This window comes from Microchirus variegatus, assembly GCF_963457635.1.
Source record: "Microchirus variegatus genome assembly, chromosome: 5".
NCBI classification, from domain to species: Eukaryota; Metazoa; Chordata; class Actinopteri; order Pleuronectiformes; family Soleidae; genus Microchirus; species Microchirus variegatus.
In genome coordinates, this window is record NC_139806.1 from 37183481 (window position 1) to 37198640 (window position 15160).

Below are 15160 nucleotides of genomic sequence, written 5' to 3' on the forward strand. Positions count from 1 at the left end.
GTTAAAATGAGTCGCGCCTCGTGTTGCGGCAGCAGAACCGGAATGGAGCAGTTTCCCGGCGAAACGTATCGGACGTAAACAGAAAGCGTACACTGTCATGTGACTTTTGTTTACTTCCGGCAGAAGCTTCACTACACGTGTAGGGAAAGGTGAGTCCTTTGTTTTTCTCAAGGATCCACCTAATGGTTCTTCTGTTTCCGCGAAATCACTGTTATCTTCCCTGTGATTTCCTTACACAAACAAGAACGCATCGGCGTGTGCGGAAATTAGTTCACCGATTGTATTCATTTTGCTTGTTAAGCCGAGTTTCCGCACTCAAAATGTTGAAACCAAGTTTATCTTCTGTCGCGCGTAGCTCGTTATCATCTGTGCACATAGTGTACGAGTTACCCGTTTATTGTTGGAGGAAAGGGCCTAGCATGATGCTACTAGTGACAATACTGTTTGGTAAAGAAGGGCAACTTACTTTTAGCTGCAACTGATTACTATAGTCGATCTATTTTTAGTTTGTGAAACGCCAAAATACCCACCATCACTTCACCTGATGTGACGCCTTCATTTGCGGTTATTTCGTTAAAACAAAAACTATTCCGTTACCATGAGAGGCTTCAATCAAAGTATTAAGGGTTGATTTTTATTTATGTATTTAAACTTATCAACATCCAGATTTTGATTGATCAAACTGCACAGTTACAAAGTCTGCATGAGATATTACAAGACTTTTGTATCCAGATCACCACCAAAATGAGTAGTTTCTTCAGTGGGCCATAACTGTCACCTCCAGAAATTTTAATCAAAATCCTGTGCTAACTTTTTTTTTATTATGCTTCTCAAAAACAGGCAAATGCAAGCAAAATATATCCTTCATGGTTGTAGGTAATAAAGATTTTGAAATATAACAGGATGTTTATGTGGGTTAGAGGAACACGGAGAGAGGATTCATTGGGCTCAAATGGTGAAAGAGTGGTTCAGGGAGCATGAGACATCATTTTCACACATGGGTCCAGACCTTAACCCCATTGAGAATCTTTGGGGTGTGTTGGAGAAGGCTTCAAGATCAAGATCTTGGTGAAAAATGAATGCAACACAGAATGGAAAATGTTGTGACTTAAGCTTATCGGAACAGTGCCACAGCGAATGAGTGCCGTAATCAAAGCTAAAGACAGTCCAACCAAATATAAGAGTGTGTGACCCTTTTTTTTAGGTGGCAACTTTCTTTTTGGCCGGGCAGTGTACATTTTTGTTTATCGGCTTATTCTCTGTGTTGCAGCCCACTATCAGGTCATGGCTTCCCCCATTGCCATGAAACCCTTCAGCACAGAGGAGACCCAGAGGATTCTGCATCATCTGCAGCAGCCGGCGGTTTTCATGAACATGACGTGTGACTGGCCTGTCCTTCACTGGACTGCAGAGCAGCTGTCTGTCTGCCTCAGTGACAAACTGATCCGCTTTAGACTCGGGAGAAAAGAGGCGACCAACAGTAAGAACAGGATATTATGAGACTAATATTCACAGGTTGTGTTGTTTTCTTATGAATACATATTTCAAGAAAACATCTAAAATCATGCGTTATTAGTAAACTAAGACATGAAATGTGTTTAGTGGTCACTGGTTTCATAAACCAAACTATCCACTAATCCAAATTTGTTCACACTCTTATTTTATTTGCATCTACGGCAGTTAAATATGTCAATTTTTCAGGCATTTTCTCATTTTGTGTGTCTGTTCAGAACTTCACACTAATCTAGCAATCACACAATGATTGCCTGCAATCTTGTGTGGTTCGTCATCTGACGGGTGATCATTTTCAGATTAGACTATAGTTAGTTTCAGGGCCTGATGGGTCGGAGGCTGTCACATAGGAAACAAAGCAACAGGGGTTTTGCCTTTGAGCATCTGGAGTGTTTTACCCTCCACGAGGCTCTAAAACGGCTCCAATATTGACTCCTGTGATGAATAACAGAGAGTGTGTCCTATGATAAAAGCCAGCTAATTAGATTGCTAAATCTTTTTTCGGCTGCAGCTGACAGACTGACAGGAGGGCATTGCTCATTATCAATGCCATCAGTCAACTATGGACATACTTTGTTTACTAAAAAGCAAATCGCAGCCTCTGTGATTTATTTTCCTCATAAAACAACAAGCTAAACAAAATTTCACACTCAGGTGGTGACACATAGGTCTGTGATCCTGTGATATGGTTTGCATTTCTCATTTGGAATGATCAGTGGAATACTTTTGAAATCAAATGAACCTTTTCTTACTTTTCCTCCCCACTCTCTTAGCGCCTCTGTTTGAAACCCAGTGTTCCTATGTGGAGGCCAAACTTGCACACTTTCTCAGCTGGACCTGTGGTCAGTCTGGGACAGATGTTGGGCCGTTCTCTAAATTCTCCTACTCTGAGTATTGGGCTTATGCTGACTACAAATACATTGCCATGCTGTTTCAAGATCAGCCCTCCATGTTTGAGGTAATCAGGCTTCTGTGTATGAACAGTTACTTATCAAGTATTACATTACACCTGTGGGACATTCTGGCCTTTTGACTGCTATTTATAGAACATTTATTAGACCATTGGTCGATAAAGACGAGAAAACATAAATATTTTAGAAATCATTCAAAACCTTTTATTTAAAGGTGCATTATGTAATAAATCTAAATCAACTGGCCATAAAATCCTACTAATATGTCACAGAGACTCAGGAATAATGTTCATATAACAAACTGAACTCACCAACAACAACAGTACAGACAAAATATTTGCATTAAAAAAAATATATTTTGCAGTCTGCAAATCATGTTTATGTTTTGAAATCATGTTTTGGCATGTGGTGCCACCTACCGCCGTCTACCAATCATTGCCGTAGAGTCTCAGCTGCCGAGCAACCACGGGCTCAGTTTGTTTTCTGCCAGTTACGTCAGAAAACAAAGCATTTCTACATACACATTACATGTGTACAATACATTTCTTATGCAGTGTACACAACCTTGGCAAAATATTAATTTATCGAATGTCTCTTGATCCTGTGTATGCAAATGAATGGAACAGCTGTTAACACAAAACCACTTTAGGTTTCAGGCTCTGCCTCCAAAGACTTGTATATTTTTATGGCAAAAAAACACTCACTTTTTTCAAAGTTTGTGACCTTGCAGCTTTTGTTCAATGTCTCTTTTACTCATGGTAACTGTTTGGTTGTAAATAATAAAAAAGAGCTACTTTTAAAGCAAACAAGGGTTATGGCCATCGTCAAAAGGGTTGAGAACATCAACCCTTTTATCCTTACCCTTTTTATTTTACCTTTTATTTTAGGTTACACTTGAGTATCTTTGCTTGATTAAAGCCTTTTCTATATAAAGGTGAAGTAGGAAAACATAGCACTGTCTAAATAAGTTCATCCTCATCGACCTGGACTGATTCATGAAGAAACACTGCAGAATAATAGTAAACAAAAACCTTGATTCATTAATTAGCCAGAAATAAACTCATAATTAAAGTTCCCATATTATGCTAAATCAACTTTTTAATCAATTAAATCCTTATATTTGGGACTCTGGAGGTCCTATCAGTCGGCAAATTGTGAAAAAAGATGACTCACTCATGTTTTTGTGGTCCTCCTCAGTCTAAGTACAGGAGAAACACGCGATGTTGACTTCCGCACTCAATGGGACGCCACAATGTGCTAAATTCATGTAAATGCGCTCTGTCCGTAAAACACACAAGAGTGCTGGCGAGGGCAACGGTATCTGAAAACCGGAAGTCTACGAAGACTAGAAAAGTTCTATTCTTGTCTCCACAGTGCAGCACAGAGTGCTACACAAACTTCCAGCCTCAGAGGATTTATCTGTCCAGTGGATACATGTTATATATGACGGTAATGTACCTGCTAGAGCCTGAAAATGATCCTCTGGCTGATTTTTACATTTTACTTTTTTTTTTACTGATTATGTGAAGCACAAATCCACTTCTCCTTTAAGTGGTTTAAGGAAAGAGAATCAACTTAAAACACACTTTTATTTGTTTTTCAATGATTCAAACATGTGCATGTTTGTCAGCATCTTAACTAGGGTTACAGCTAATGATGACGTTCTCAAATGTTTTGTTTCGTCCACAAATAAAATTGGTAGTTTTTCTGATGTCTTCGTTATAAGGAGCAAATAAACCATAAAATGTTCACATTTAAGAAGCTACAAAATCAGAAAAGTTATTTTAATAATGAAGAAACTCTCAAAGGGGTTAATTTAGTAATCGATTAATATTCGATTTATCATGTAATAGTTTCATCCCTAATCTTAACTCTTCTTTCTGTATACATGACTTGAAGTACATGAAGTGTACATATATATAAATAAACATGAATATTCCAAGCAGACGCCAAGAAATGTTGTGAATTCCAATTCAATTTAAAAATACTTAATAATTTACATACTAATACCTAATCGGGTTGCAACAGCTTCAGCTTATCAACAAATTAAAAATTAAATGAAAATTGGAAGAGAAAAAAATAACATGGATTTTTTTCCCCAATCCATTATTTTTTTAATATTTTCCTTCTTTTGACATTTTCAGTTAAAATATTAGGGTTTTCCCTCTGTAATAAAACTATTAGCTGACATTCTTGTCCTGCAGTATGGGCACAGACATAAAAATAAAAGTACCATCCTTTCTTGAGCCGCGACCACACATTCATTTCATTTTTTTATCTGTGTGATAAATTTTTATTGGACACCCACCTGCAATTATTACGCGCTGACATTCATGCCTCTGCGACAGACAGACATGAGCTTTTTACTGGATAAATGGTGGTGGGAAAAGGCTGCTCCACAGGCTACAATGACCCGTCTGTCATTTACAGCTGTCTGCATATATGGTAATGACTTCATTATTCAGAATGCTGGCGTGATTGCTACACCTTTGTGCTTAGACAGAACATGATTGACAGGCCGGTTTTTCCTCAAAAGATGGCAAATATTATTATAGTCTGTTTTTTTTTCTTCTTCTTCACATACTAGACCCTCACTGGTCACCTGCTATAATAGACCCTGTCAAAGTAGCTGGTGATGTGCAGGGTTACATCTGTGATTTTAGACAGCCCTAACAAAAGAAAATGCAACATGTAATTGAAAACTCTGACTCAGGCATATGTGTGTGTGTGTGCGTGTGTGTGTGTGTGTGTGTGTGTGTGTGGTGTGTGTTTTGCAGGATGTAAAGTGGTCTGACTTTGGCTTTGAGGGACGTGATGGGAGACAGAGCACCGTATGGATCGGCACAGAAGGAGCCAACACACCGTGCCACCAGGACTCCTATGGCTGCAACCTGGTACTGCAGGTACAAGGACGGTGAGAAGAATCACAGTGTGTGTTTTAACTTGGTTTGTATATTTACTTTATTAGTTTTAACATCAATAATAGAGTAGTTGTTAGCACTCCTGCAAAAATATATAAATCTATCTTTGTAAAGGACATTGTGACCTTGTGGGGACCCAGAGTTAGGGTTAGGCACTTGTGATAGTTAAGGTTAGGGTAAGGGTGTAAGCGTCTTTACTAATATATAAAAACAAGTTTTTGTGTGTCTGTGTGTGTGTCTACCTGTAATTGTTGCCTCTGTAGAACCTTTTCTGGCAAAAAAAAGAGACAGAAACCCTGGTCCTAATGAGGCAGAACCTCATTTCTGAGGAACGGGTTAACTTTAGGGCTCAGATTTTATTTGTGATTAGGTTATGGTTCGGGTTAGGCATTAACATGTTATGGTTAATGGGTGTTTGCAGACATTTTATGGTACTGCACCCAGTAGTTCTTTATAGATGTCATTCATGAAGTAGATATTTGTAACTATGTTGATTTATAAAGTGGAAATGCTGGTCCTCACTTTGTCAGCACTGTTACCTGGTCCTCAGTATGCAGCAAGTACAAGAGTGTAATGGACAAATGTGAGAACTTTAAATATGCACCCGTTCTGATGCGATCGACCAGACTTGACACTTGAGCATCACTCATTTCACTGCCTCATTGATTTGTCAATATGGCTTCAAGTCACAACAAATGTTTTAATTAAATGGAGCACAAATCAAAAGGGAGGCACAGAAAGTGCTCTAAGTGGCCATGAGACTCGTTGATAAGTGCTCTGTTCTGCAGATGCAGGAAAAACACTCATCCCTCGCTATGCAAGCAAACTAGAGTTTGATTCTATCCATGAAAACACACAGAATTGTTGTTTTTTCTGAGGTTGTGCACCGGTTTTACAGAAGAAAGTAAGAAAAAAAAAATCCACTGAGAGGTGTAAAATAAAAAGTGTCATTGCTCTGTCATTGCTGTGTTAATGGCTCTCTGTAATCTATAGAGAGTGCGTTTTAAAGGAGCATAAAGAATGTTCAGTGCTCCACAGACACAGCTGTATTTTTATCACACGAGCGGTGCCTGGTTTAGTTTTCTGCCTGTTTAACCAGGTTTCTGTTCCATAACACGAGAGATGCAGGTAATGTAACTTCTGACACACAGTGACGTGTCCTCTGCTCTGAAGAAAGAGAGTTAATTTGTCTCAAAGCTCACCAGAGCAGATTGTGAGGCGTGGATTTACTACGCCTCAAGGATGAAATGAATTGAGGTCAAATTCATTGTGATGTCATAAAAAACAATGAGATCATAAATGTGAATTCATCCTAATTGTTTTAAATTAATTTTTAAGTCTCTACATATATATATATATATATATAGTGAACTGCAGCCTGGCTGGTTTTTGTGAGTTGATGGTTCTGGTCTGAGCTTATCTGACTCTGCTCTTCTCCAGGAGAGCAACAGTTTTATCTGGCTTCTTGTAATTGGGTCTCAGCTCCTTTTATTTGGTATTGATCTCAATTGGAATGAAATTCAGCTGGAGCAGTTCTTCAACACTGCTGAGCCGTGAAGATACAACGCTGTGGATTGATTTCATGACATTTGTGACAATGGTGAGACTGTTGAACAGGAACGAGGATTCTTTTCTTTTTTTTGACTGGATTCTTCTGTCACTTTTTTTAGCCAATCACATGGAATCTTAGGATCAAACATAAACATACTGCTCGGATTTGTTTGGGGAAAACTGTAGTGCTGATTATATTGTGTATATACCTCTGCCCTTTTTTTGTGAATCCTATATTTTGTGCTGCATTTGTGGGTCTATTACTGCGGAAAATGTTTTCATGATATAGTTATTGCAGTGAAAGTAATATTTAATATACCACCCTTAGATGTGCCATCAAAAAAGTTACATTAACACACCTAGAAGACCAAAATGTGCTCATAAAAACATTGTATTGTCCTGTAACAGCAGTCCTTTCAATACATATCTATTATTATTATTATTATTATTATTATTATTATTATTATTAATAACCTTTAAATTGCCAAGTTTTGTCATGGTGCATCTTCATTATATAGTCTTAAACGCAATAAATTAATATACTTCATGCAAACTGGAATATCTTTGGTTTGATTATTGCAGCCTGTGATATATCATATTTCATAAAATACTCACATTAACACATAGAGCATCAAAATGTGCTCATAAAAAATGGATCTATATTTTTTAATCTTTAAACCAACGTCAGTCCTCATCATACATATCAAATATTATGAAAGTTTTTGTCATGGTACATCAAAAATAGTGTTTTGAATCGGTTTCAAATTAGCACTTTTTTGTCCGTGGAAGAATAAAAAATACACTCAAAAATGCACAACCTGACATACATTTTTCTAAAATGTCTTGGTCTGTTCTTTTCTCTTTCTAGTAAACAGTGGTACCTCTTTCCTCCTGATGACACCTCTAAACTCTACCCAACCAGGATTCCATATGAAGAGTCCAGTGTCTTCAGTCAGGTGGACGTTCTCCATCCAGACCTAAGAAAGTTCCCTGACTTTCAGAAGACCAGGCTGCACACGGTCACTCTGCAGCCAGGACAGGTCAGAAGTCCCTCACACACCCAGCTTTTACATACATGAGACCCCAGAGAGTGTCATTAAATTAGACTGAACGGCCACATGTGTCATCTGCAGCCAGGAAATGTACACATCTTTTTAACCAGGCATTGAAAAACCATCAAGAGTGATTTACTGAGGATTGGTCTAAATGTATGTGACACAGAAGCAATGGCCATAAAACATTGGCTTTATTGGCCCTTAAGCTCTTAACATGTAAAAGTGTTTGATTCATTGTCATGGTGTGTCCACCATGAAAGCATAAAGGAAGGCAACGGTCACGTGACCTGTGTGCTAATTCAAATCGAACCCACTCAGTTACAGTGTTTTATCTTGAGTGAAACAAAAGGGAAGGTTGAACTACTTTAAAGGCAGCTGCGTCATCGCTCCTGTCGTCTTATCAGAGGCTGAATTTACAGGTCAATACATCAGCACTTCAGTCAAGTTCCTGTGTTCTGTTCTGCTTTAAAAGCAGCTGACGTCAGAGTCACCACAGACATAACTGTCGGTGATGCGTCACCAGAAAGTGGGTTTTCAGCGTGAGACAGCTTTTGAAGTCGTTTTATACTTTGTCTTTCTTACTTTCCCTCATTTCATATCACAGCTGCACAGTGTCAAGTTTAGACACAATAGCACAGCACTTACCATGCGTCTGTTTTCAACAATTGCCTGTGATCGAGCTCCTAAATTAGCCCTGTCTGACAGCATGTGCTGTATTTACCATATGGGCCTGAACCACAGTGAGCACCATTGTGAGTGAAACTAAGCAGATATTTGGTTCAATTCTGGCCCAAAACTGTGCTGAATGACAATTGTTAATTTACCATTAACCGGATCCTGTGGTGAAAAGTGGTTTTGAGCATAGCATGTGAGTGTGGCTTTTTTTAAAGCAAGCATGTTGTCACAGTAGGAAACATCCGGGTCTTTCTGAAGGGGGTTAGGAAGAAGCATTTTCTGTGGAAGAAGCCAAGGTGGTGACTTAATCTAATAATAAGAGAAGACGATAATTTACCAGCATGTCAGGGTTACCTGCTGCGTGCAACACAGACTCACTGTGGAGTTTTGTTTTTACATGATCTTAAAGATATAACACTTCTTCATTAACATACCTCAAAATAACATAACATTATGCATGTGTTGAGGAGCATTCATACAACAGTGTTTCCTCACTCCTTAACACTCCTTAAAGTTCTCATATTATGCAAAATCAACTTTTTAATCATTTACATCCTTATATTTGGGACTCTGGAGGTCCTATCAGTCGCCAAAGTGTGAAAAAAGATGACTCGCTCATGTTTTTGTGGTCCTCCTCAGTCTAAGTACAGTAGATAAAACATGCGATGTTGACTTCCGCACACATTTAGACGTCACAATGTGCTAAATTCCTGGAATTGTTGTCTTGCGGAGCTCCAATTTGTCTGTAAAACACACGAGAGTGCTGGTGAGGGCAGCGGTATCCGAAAACCGGAAGTCAGCGAAAGGTTCTATTCTTGTCTCCACAGTGCAGCACAGAGTTCTACACAAACTTCCAGCCTCAGAGGATTTATCTGTCCAGTGGATACATGTTATATATGATGGAAATGTGTCTTCTAGAGCCTGAAAATGATCACCTTTCCAAATGCTAACTGCTGTTAGCTCCCAGTAGCCTCTGTAGCTGATGTCATTTGTAATTTGTAAGTTCCGTTTTACTTTTTTTAAGGTGGACCTAAAGAGATACTACTAAACAGAGTGAGTGTTCTGAACAGGGCTGTTTTGGTGATTGAACTGCTGTGGTGCTTCATCCTTATGGTATTTTGACCAAAGCATGTCACAGACATGTTCATTAGGACACCAGAGAACTAGGTTAACTTGGAGAAATTGGGTATAATATGTCCCCTTTAAATCCAATCCCAGAAATCCCAGTTTCTTTTCACAGTAGCAGATAGCGGATATTAGTACGACGAGGTAGCCAGTGTGCCGACTTTTGTTATTGTGTGTATTTCTTACTAATGGATCACAAATACTCATTGCCGTTGCCTGTGTTGCCCAAGGATTCCCATGATCCCACGCTGCTTCCCGATATCATCAAGCTATGTCTTTTGTTATTGTTTTGATTGAGAGACCCCTCACAGCATCTGACTTCATACACTAAAGCGTTGTTATGTATGGAAGGTTACATCATGGTCCCAATCATGGTTCAGGGCTGGTGTCAAATATCAATGGCCTTCATGAACCTGCTGGGGGCGCTGCGTGGTCTATACCATTTCCGCGATACAAATCAATAACTGTTATTTATGTATGAGCCGGTTGTGTTTACATGTGGCTGAAAGATACTTGTGGGCTTCTGATGCTTTCACCATACACATGGAAATCCTTCATCTGTCGACACAGACTGGATAGTTTTGGAATCCGGAACAATCTCCGACCATAAAAATAGCTTCACCTGCAAATCACTGGATCATCTGTCTGCTCTTGTCAGACTACAGTTCGTGAATGAATAAAGATGTCGGGACCACGAGGCAATCAATAAGGCTCGCCATATTTAATAGAGTCACTTTATGAATGGCTGAAGCTTGACAGTCCAGGGTTCAAAGGTGTATGCTGCCATCTAGTGGTTGACTTGAAGTATTTTTTAAATTCTCTACCACAAAATCACAAACCTGAAGACAAAAAGGAGGAGCTGGTGATTTCTCTAAAACTGAATCCATGTTATCTTTTCTCCTCAGGTGCTTTTTGTTCCCAGACACTGGTGGCACTATGTGGAGTCAGTGGATCCCGTCACCGTCAGCATCAACTCTTGGATTGAGCTGGTGAGCAGCGAGCTCTGCATCTACAAACCACTAATGATTGGAAAAAAGAGGCACGTTTTCTGTTTGCTCTGAAGAGCTGCTGCTCTCAGATGAAGGCCACACTCATCTTTGAGTAATAAGCAGGTCTGGCAGTGAAAGACTTGCTGTCATTATGATGAGTGTGTGGATATCAGGGAGTGTGTGTGTGTGAACAAAAACATTCTTTGCTGCCAGAGAATTGTTTATTCAAACAGCAGAGTCTCTCTGCAGCTTTCTCTGCGAGGTCACACATACTCGACAAGTCTGTGTCACTGCAGCTGAGAACGAGCCTGTGTCGGTCTGTTGTTATCCTGACGCCAAACACTCATCAGGCTCGTTTCTGCGCAGGAAGCGGACGATGTGGCGAGAGTTGGCGAAGCGGTGACCAAGGCTGTTGTCTGCGCAATGAAGGGTTGCCCAAGTGATGACAACAGAGACGAGTGGCTCAATCCCACAGAGGTATTAATAATGCTGGGATATAAATTGTACCCTCGAATCACTAATTCCCTCATTTCTACCTCTTGATTGTATTGGTATAGACCATTGGTTCTCAAAGTGCGGCAATGAATTACAGTTGACATTACTGGATACAGACCAATAAGTGGAAACAAAAATACTGGGTATTTACCTGGTTTCTATATGGTGAATTTTAGTGTATTATTGTGTTATAAGCTGGTAATAAGCAGGTAGCTACAGCCCCCAATTACTAGCTATTTACCCAGTAAATATATGGTAACAGAAATGTGTTACTTGGTATTAACCTGTAATTAGAAGGTAAGAACAATGGCCAAAATACTGGGTAATTACCCAGTAAATTATAAAGTGTTATTATATCGATGCTGAAATTAAATTATATTAACGCTTATATAACGTAACGCTAAACTGTAGAACTGCAATCTGGTCACTAACATTATTACAAATGGGATTTATTTCAGTTTTTTTTTCCTTTGGTGACCCTCAGTCCAATGTTTGGTTCCTAAATTGTCCTCAGGTATCAGAACTTTGAGAACACCTGGTATAGACATATAATAAGATGACAAAAAAGACAATGTTTCTTCCCTTGCTTTTTATTATAGATGCACAACAAGGAAATGTTCATAAAGGGTCTGATCGTAGATTCAAATCGTGCCTCAATACGTGAAATGTTGGATTTAGTCATAGCTCAACACACTGAGGATTACTTTGAGCTGCGTAAGAAACTCTGTTACACTGACAGTTGTTTTATGTCTCTGCAGGAAGGAGTAACCTCACATAATGAGAACATGCAGTACTTGAACTTGGCAATTAGAGCGTGTGCTCAAAGACAGACAGATTTCCACTGCAGCACGTTGACCTTGGACCCAAGAGACGCCCGTCCAGCTAAACGTGACTCGGCTGGACAGATTACAAATCCCTGTGTTTGTAAGAGGGATTCTGCCTCATTCAGCATTCCCTTTGGACCACATCTCATCTCTGTGTGCCGTCAGCAACGAGACTCAACTGAAACGAGGGACATGACCCCAAAAGATCCAGAGGTCAAATCCTCCAGGAAACGGGCCGACGAATCTCAAGTGGACTGCGCTGTCGGCTCAGATGCAGCGCAGAGAACGGAGCCTGCACCTGCGGTCGGACTCCACCGGGGAAAACACGAGTGCAGCTCTGGTTTGACTCGGTGTGAAGCAGGCGATCGTGCAGATGTGATGTCGGAGAACTCTTCTGAGGATTGTGAGGAATCGAGAGATTGGATAATAACCACTAATGACCTGCTGGACTGTCTGGTGCATCCTGATGTCATCGCCACCGTTACTGAGCTTTTGTTGGCAAGACGCACAAGGAGTCACGTGACCACTGCTGCGTCCTAGCTCCGATATTTGTCCACGACATAAAGGACAAGTCTTACTCCACTTTACAGTGATTTACAGCTACAGCTCTTTCTCTGCAGAGATCTGTCCTCCAACCTGACTGTAATAGTTCAGTGTGACAGAGGAAAGCTCGAGCATGATGTAGAGCTACACTCATCTCCTTTTGTTCATACAATCCTTTTTTTATATATAGCCGAGAAATCATTGAGGGGTGACTATGATTTACAGCGACGTCAAGTAAAAGACACAGACGAGAGGAATAAAACCAGTACAAGCACAGACAAAGGCATAGAAAGAATTTAATGAATTAAAATTAAGTTATAGCAATTCCACAGATGTCATTGACAACCATGTAAATGTGTCTTTAATTGCCTTATTCTTACTTTGTATTTGTAAAAATTCCAGATGTTTATGTTCACATAAAAGCAAAAAAAAGAGTATTACAAGAAAATGTAAATAAAATACAGATTTATATTTTAAAAAAAGAAAGTTCCATCCAGTATTTGGATGGTTTAAAATGATATTTCTAACATTGGAGTAAGTGTTGCTGTATATTGTTCCATGACTCTAAGAGAAAGCAGTTTTTCCTGAATAAGAATGTACTTGATAAACATGTAAGATAAACTCCGATAAAGTCCATCTGATTGATAAGGAATCTGCCGTTTTCCCAATCAGAGCCTTATAAATGAATAAATACCCATGAAAGTCACATATCTCTCTAGCAGAGACGTCCAGGCGCCATTATTGTAAAACTGCATTCATCAGGTTCCTCCTGAGATTCATAACAGATGCAGGATGTCACAACAAAAACTAATTGTAATGCAATATGGAGGAGCTCTAACGTTGACCTACACAGACTAATCCTGTTTGACTCTTGCAGAGGAAGAAAAAACGATGACTTAAATCAATTTAGTATGCTAATGAGACAAATAATACAAGATGATGTTCATGGGACGTGAGCATTTGTCCTGCACAATGTTTCATTCTGTCATTTAGTGACGACGGCTGTCAGTGAACAGATGTTCGGCTCGTGACGGTTTGACGATTGATGGAAGCTGCACATGAAGTGATGAATCAAATGGGTTGTGTGTCTGAATATGGTCAAGAGAACAGGAAGTGATGTTCATCTACTGCAAATACAATAAATAGAATCTCGTCTTCAACAAAGTTAAATGTCATTTCCGGTCCATACATTTTTATTTTACAAACCTGTCTGTTGACAATGACGCAGTGTTGTCGTTGTTAAAAAAAAAAAAAAAAAATAAGAATGCACACATTTCAATCTTCAGTACATTTTCTGAAAGCACATGAACAAACACATCAGTCTATTTAAAGATCTACAGAAAAGAGCAGCATCATTTTACATGGAGCAAAAACAGTTGTCAAGTATTTCTTGATTTTAACAGTTGTGCATAAATAAATCGCACATACAAAACATGTCAATCATAGACTCTTCTATTTAAGTAAACCGGTACGAACTCGTATGAACAACACCAAAAGTATGAAGCAGATACATTTAGCCGTTTGATTATTTCACCTCCAATTTTCTCAAATTAAACAGTGATAAAAACAGAAATCCTCATCTGCACTGAACCTACATTATCCAAAGTTAGTGTTCCCCTCACCATCGATATCTCCCCTCAGATTAAGAGTCTGAGCTTCATCCTCCACAGCTCATCTCTTCTCTCCTCTGGTCTCCCTCACAAATCCCTCCATAATCTTGCAACTGGTCCAGAATTCAGCTGCCACCAGAAACCCCTCAGTTCACCACAACGGTTAAATTCAGAATCCATTTCAAAATCCTCCTGTGTGATTTCAAAGCCTCCTCCGTAAACCTCACTGTGCCTCCACCTGCATCAGCACCAAAGGGAGCAGGGTATTTTCAGCCCATCTCTGGAATTCACTCCCACCAAACATCCAGAACTCTGACTCTTTTCCCTTCTTTAAATCCAGACTCAAATCTCTGTTCAAAAACACTGACTCTCTGTAAGTCTCAGTAAAGTGTCCTTGAGTGTTCAAAAGGCACTAACAAATAAAATGCATTATTATTATTATGATGATGATGATTATTTACACTTGTGCTTGTGCTGTTAAATGTCAAAGTATCTCTGTTCTGCCCGTGTGTGCGTGGGTTTTCTCCGGGTTCTTCAGTTTCCTCCCACAGTCCAAAAACATGCAATATGGGGATTAGGTAAATTAGAAACTCTTTATATGACTGTAGGTGTGAGTGTGAGAGTGGATGGTTGTTTGTCTCCATGTGGCCTGTGATGGACTGGTGAACTGATATTATTGCCACATCGCTCTCATGTGGAGGATAAAGTGGTAGAAGATGAATGGGAAAGTATTTCTTACTATCAATAGTTTACTGTAGATTTCCACTAGCAAAAGGCCATTGGCTTTTTCAGGCCAAACATCCCTTCTTACTTTAAACAATCTGTGTCAGTGATATCACATGAAGGCAACATGTTCAAGAACTTTAAAACAAGAAGGTCAATAGTAAATGTAAAAACCTTTTTTTTAAAGAATAAAAGCTGTATTATAGTTGGCTCTTATGTTTTAAGT

General features: G+C 39.3%; 1 protein-coding gene across 1 annotated transcript; it reads left to right on the forward strand.

Annotated features, from left to right (window-relative positions):
- Positions 1–127: 127 nt before the first annotated feature.
- Positions 128–12672, forward strand: hspbap1 (hspb associated protein 1). Its single transcript, XM_083888837.1, has 8 exons — positions 128–149; positions 1271–1480; positions 2286–2470; positions 5201–5337; positions 7764–7935; positions 10656–10739; positions 11106–11216; positions 11993–12672. Exons 2-8 carry the CDS (start codon positions 1285–1287, stop codon positions 12596–12598), a joined length of 1491 nt encoding a protein of 496 aa, XP_083744963.1. The 5' UTR covers positions 128–149; positions 1271–1284; the 3' UTR covers positions 12599–12672.
- Positions 12673–15160: the final 2488 nt, after the last annotated feature.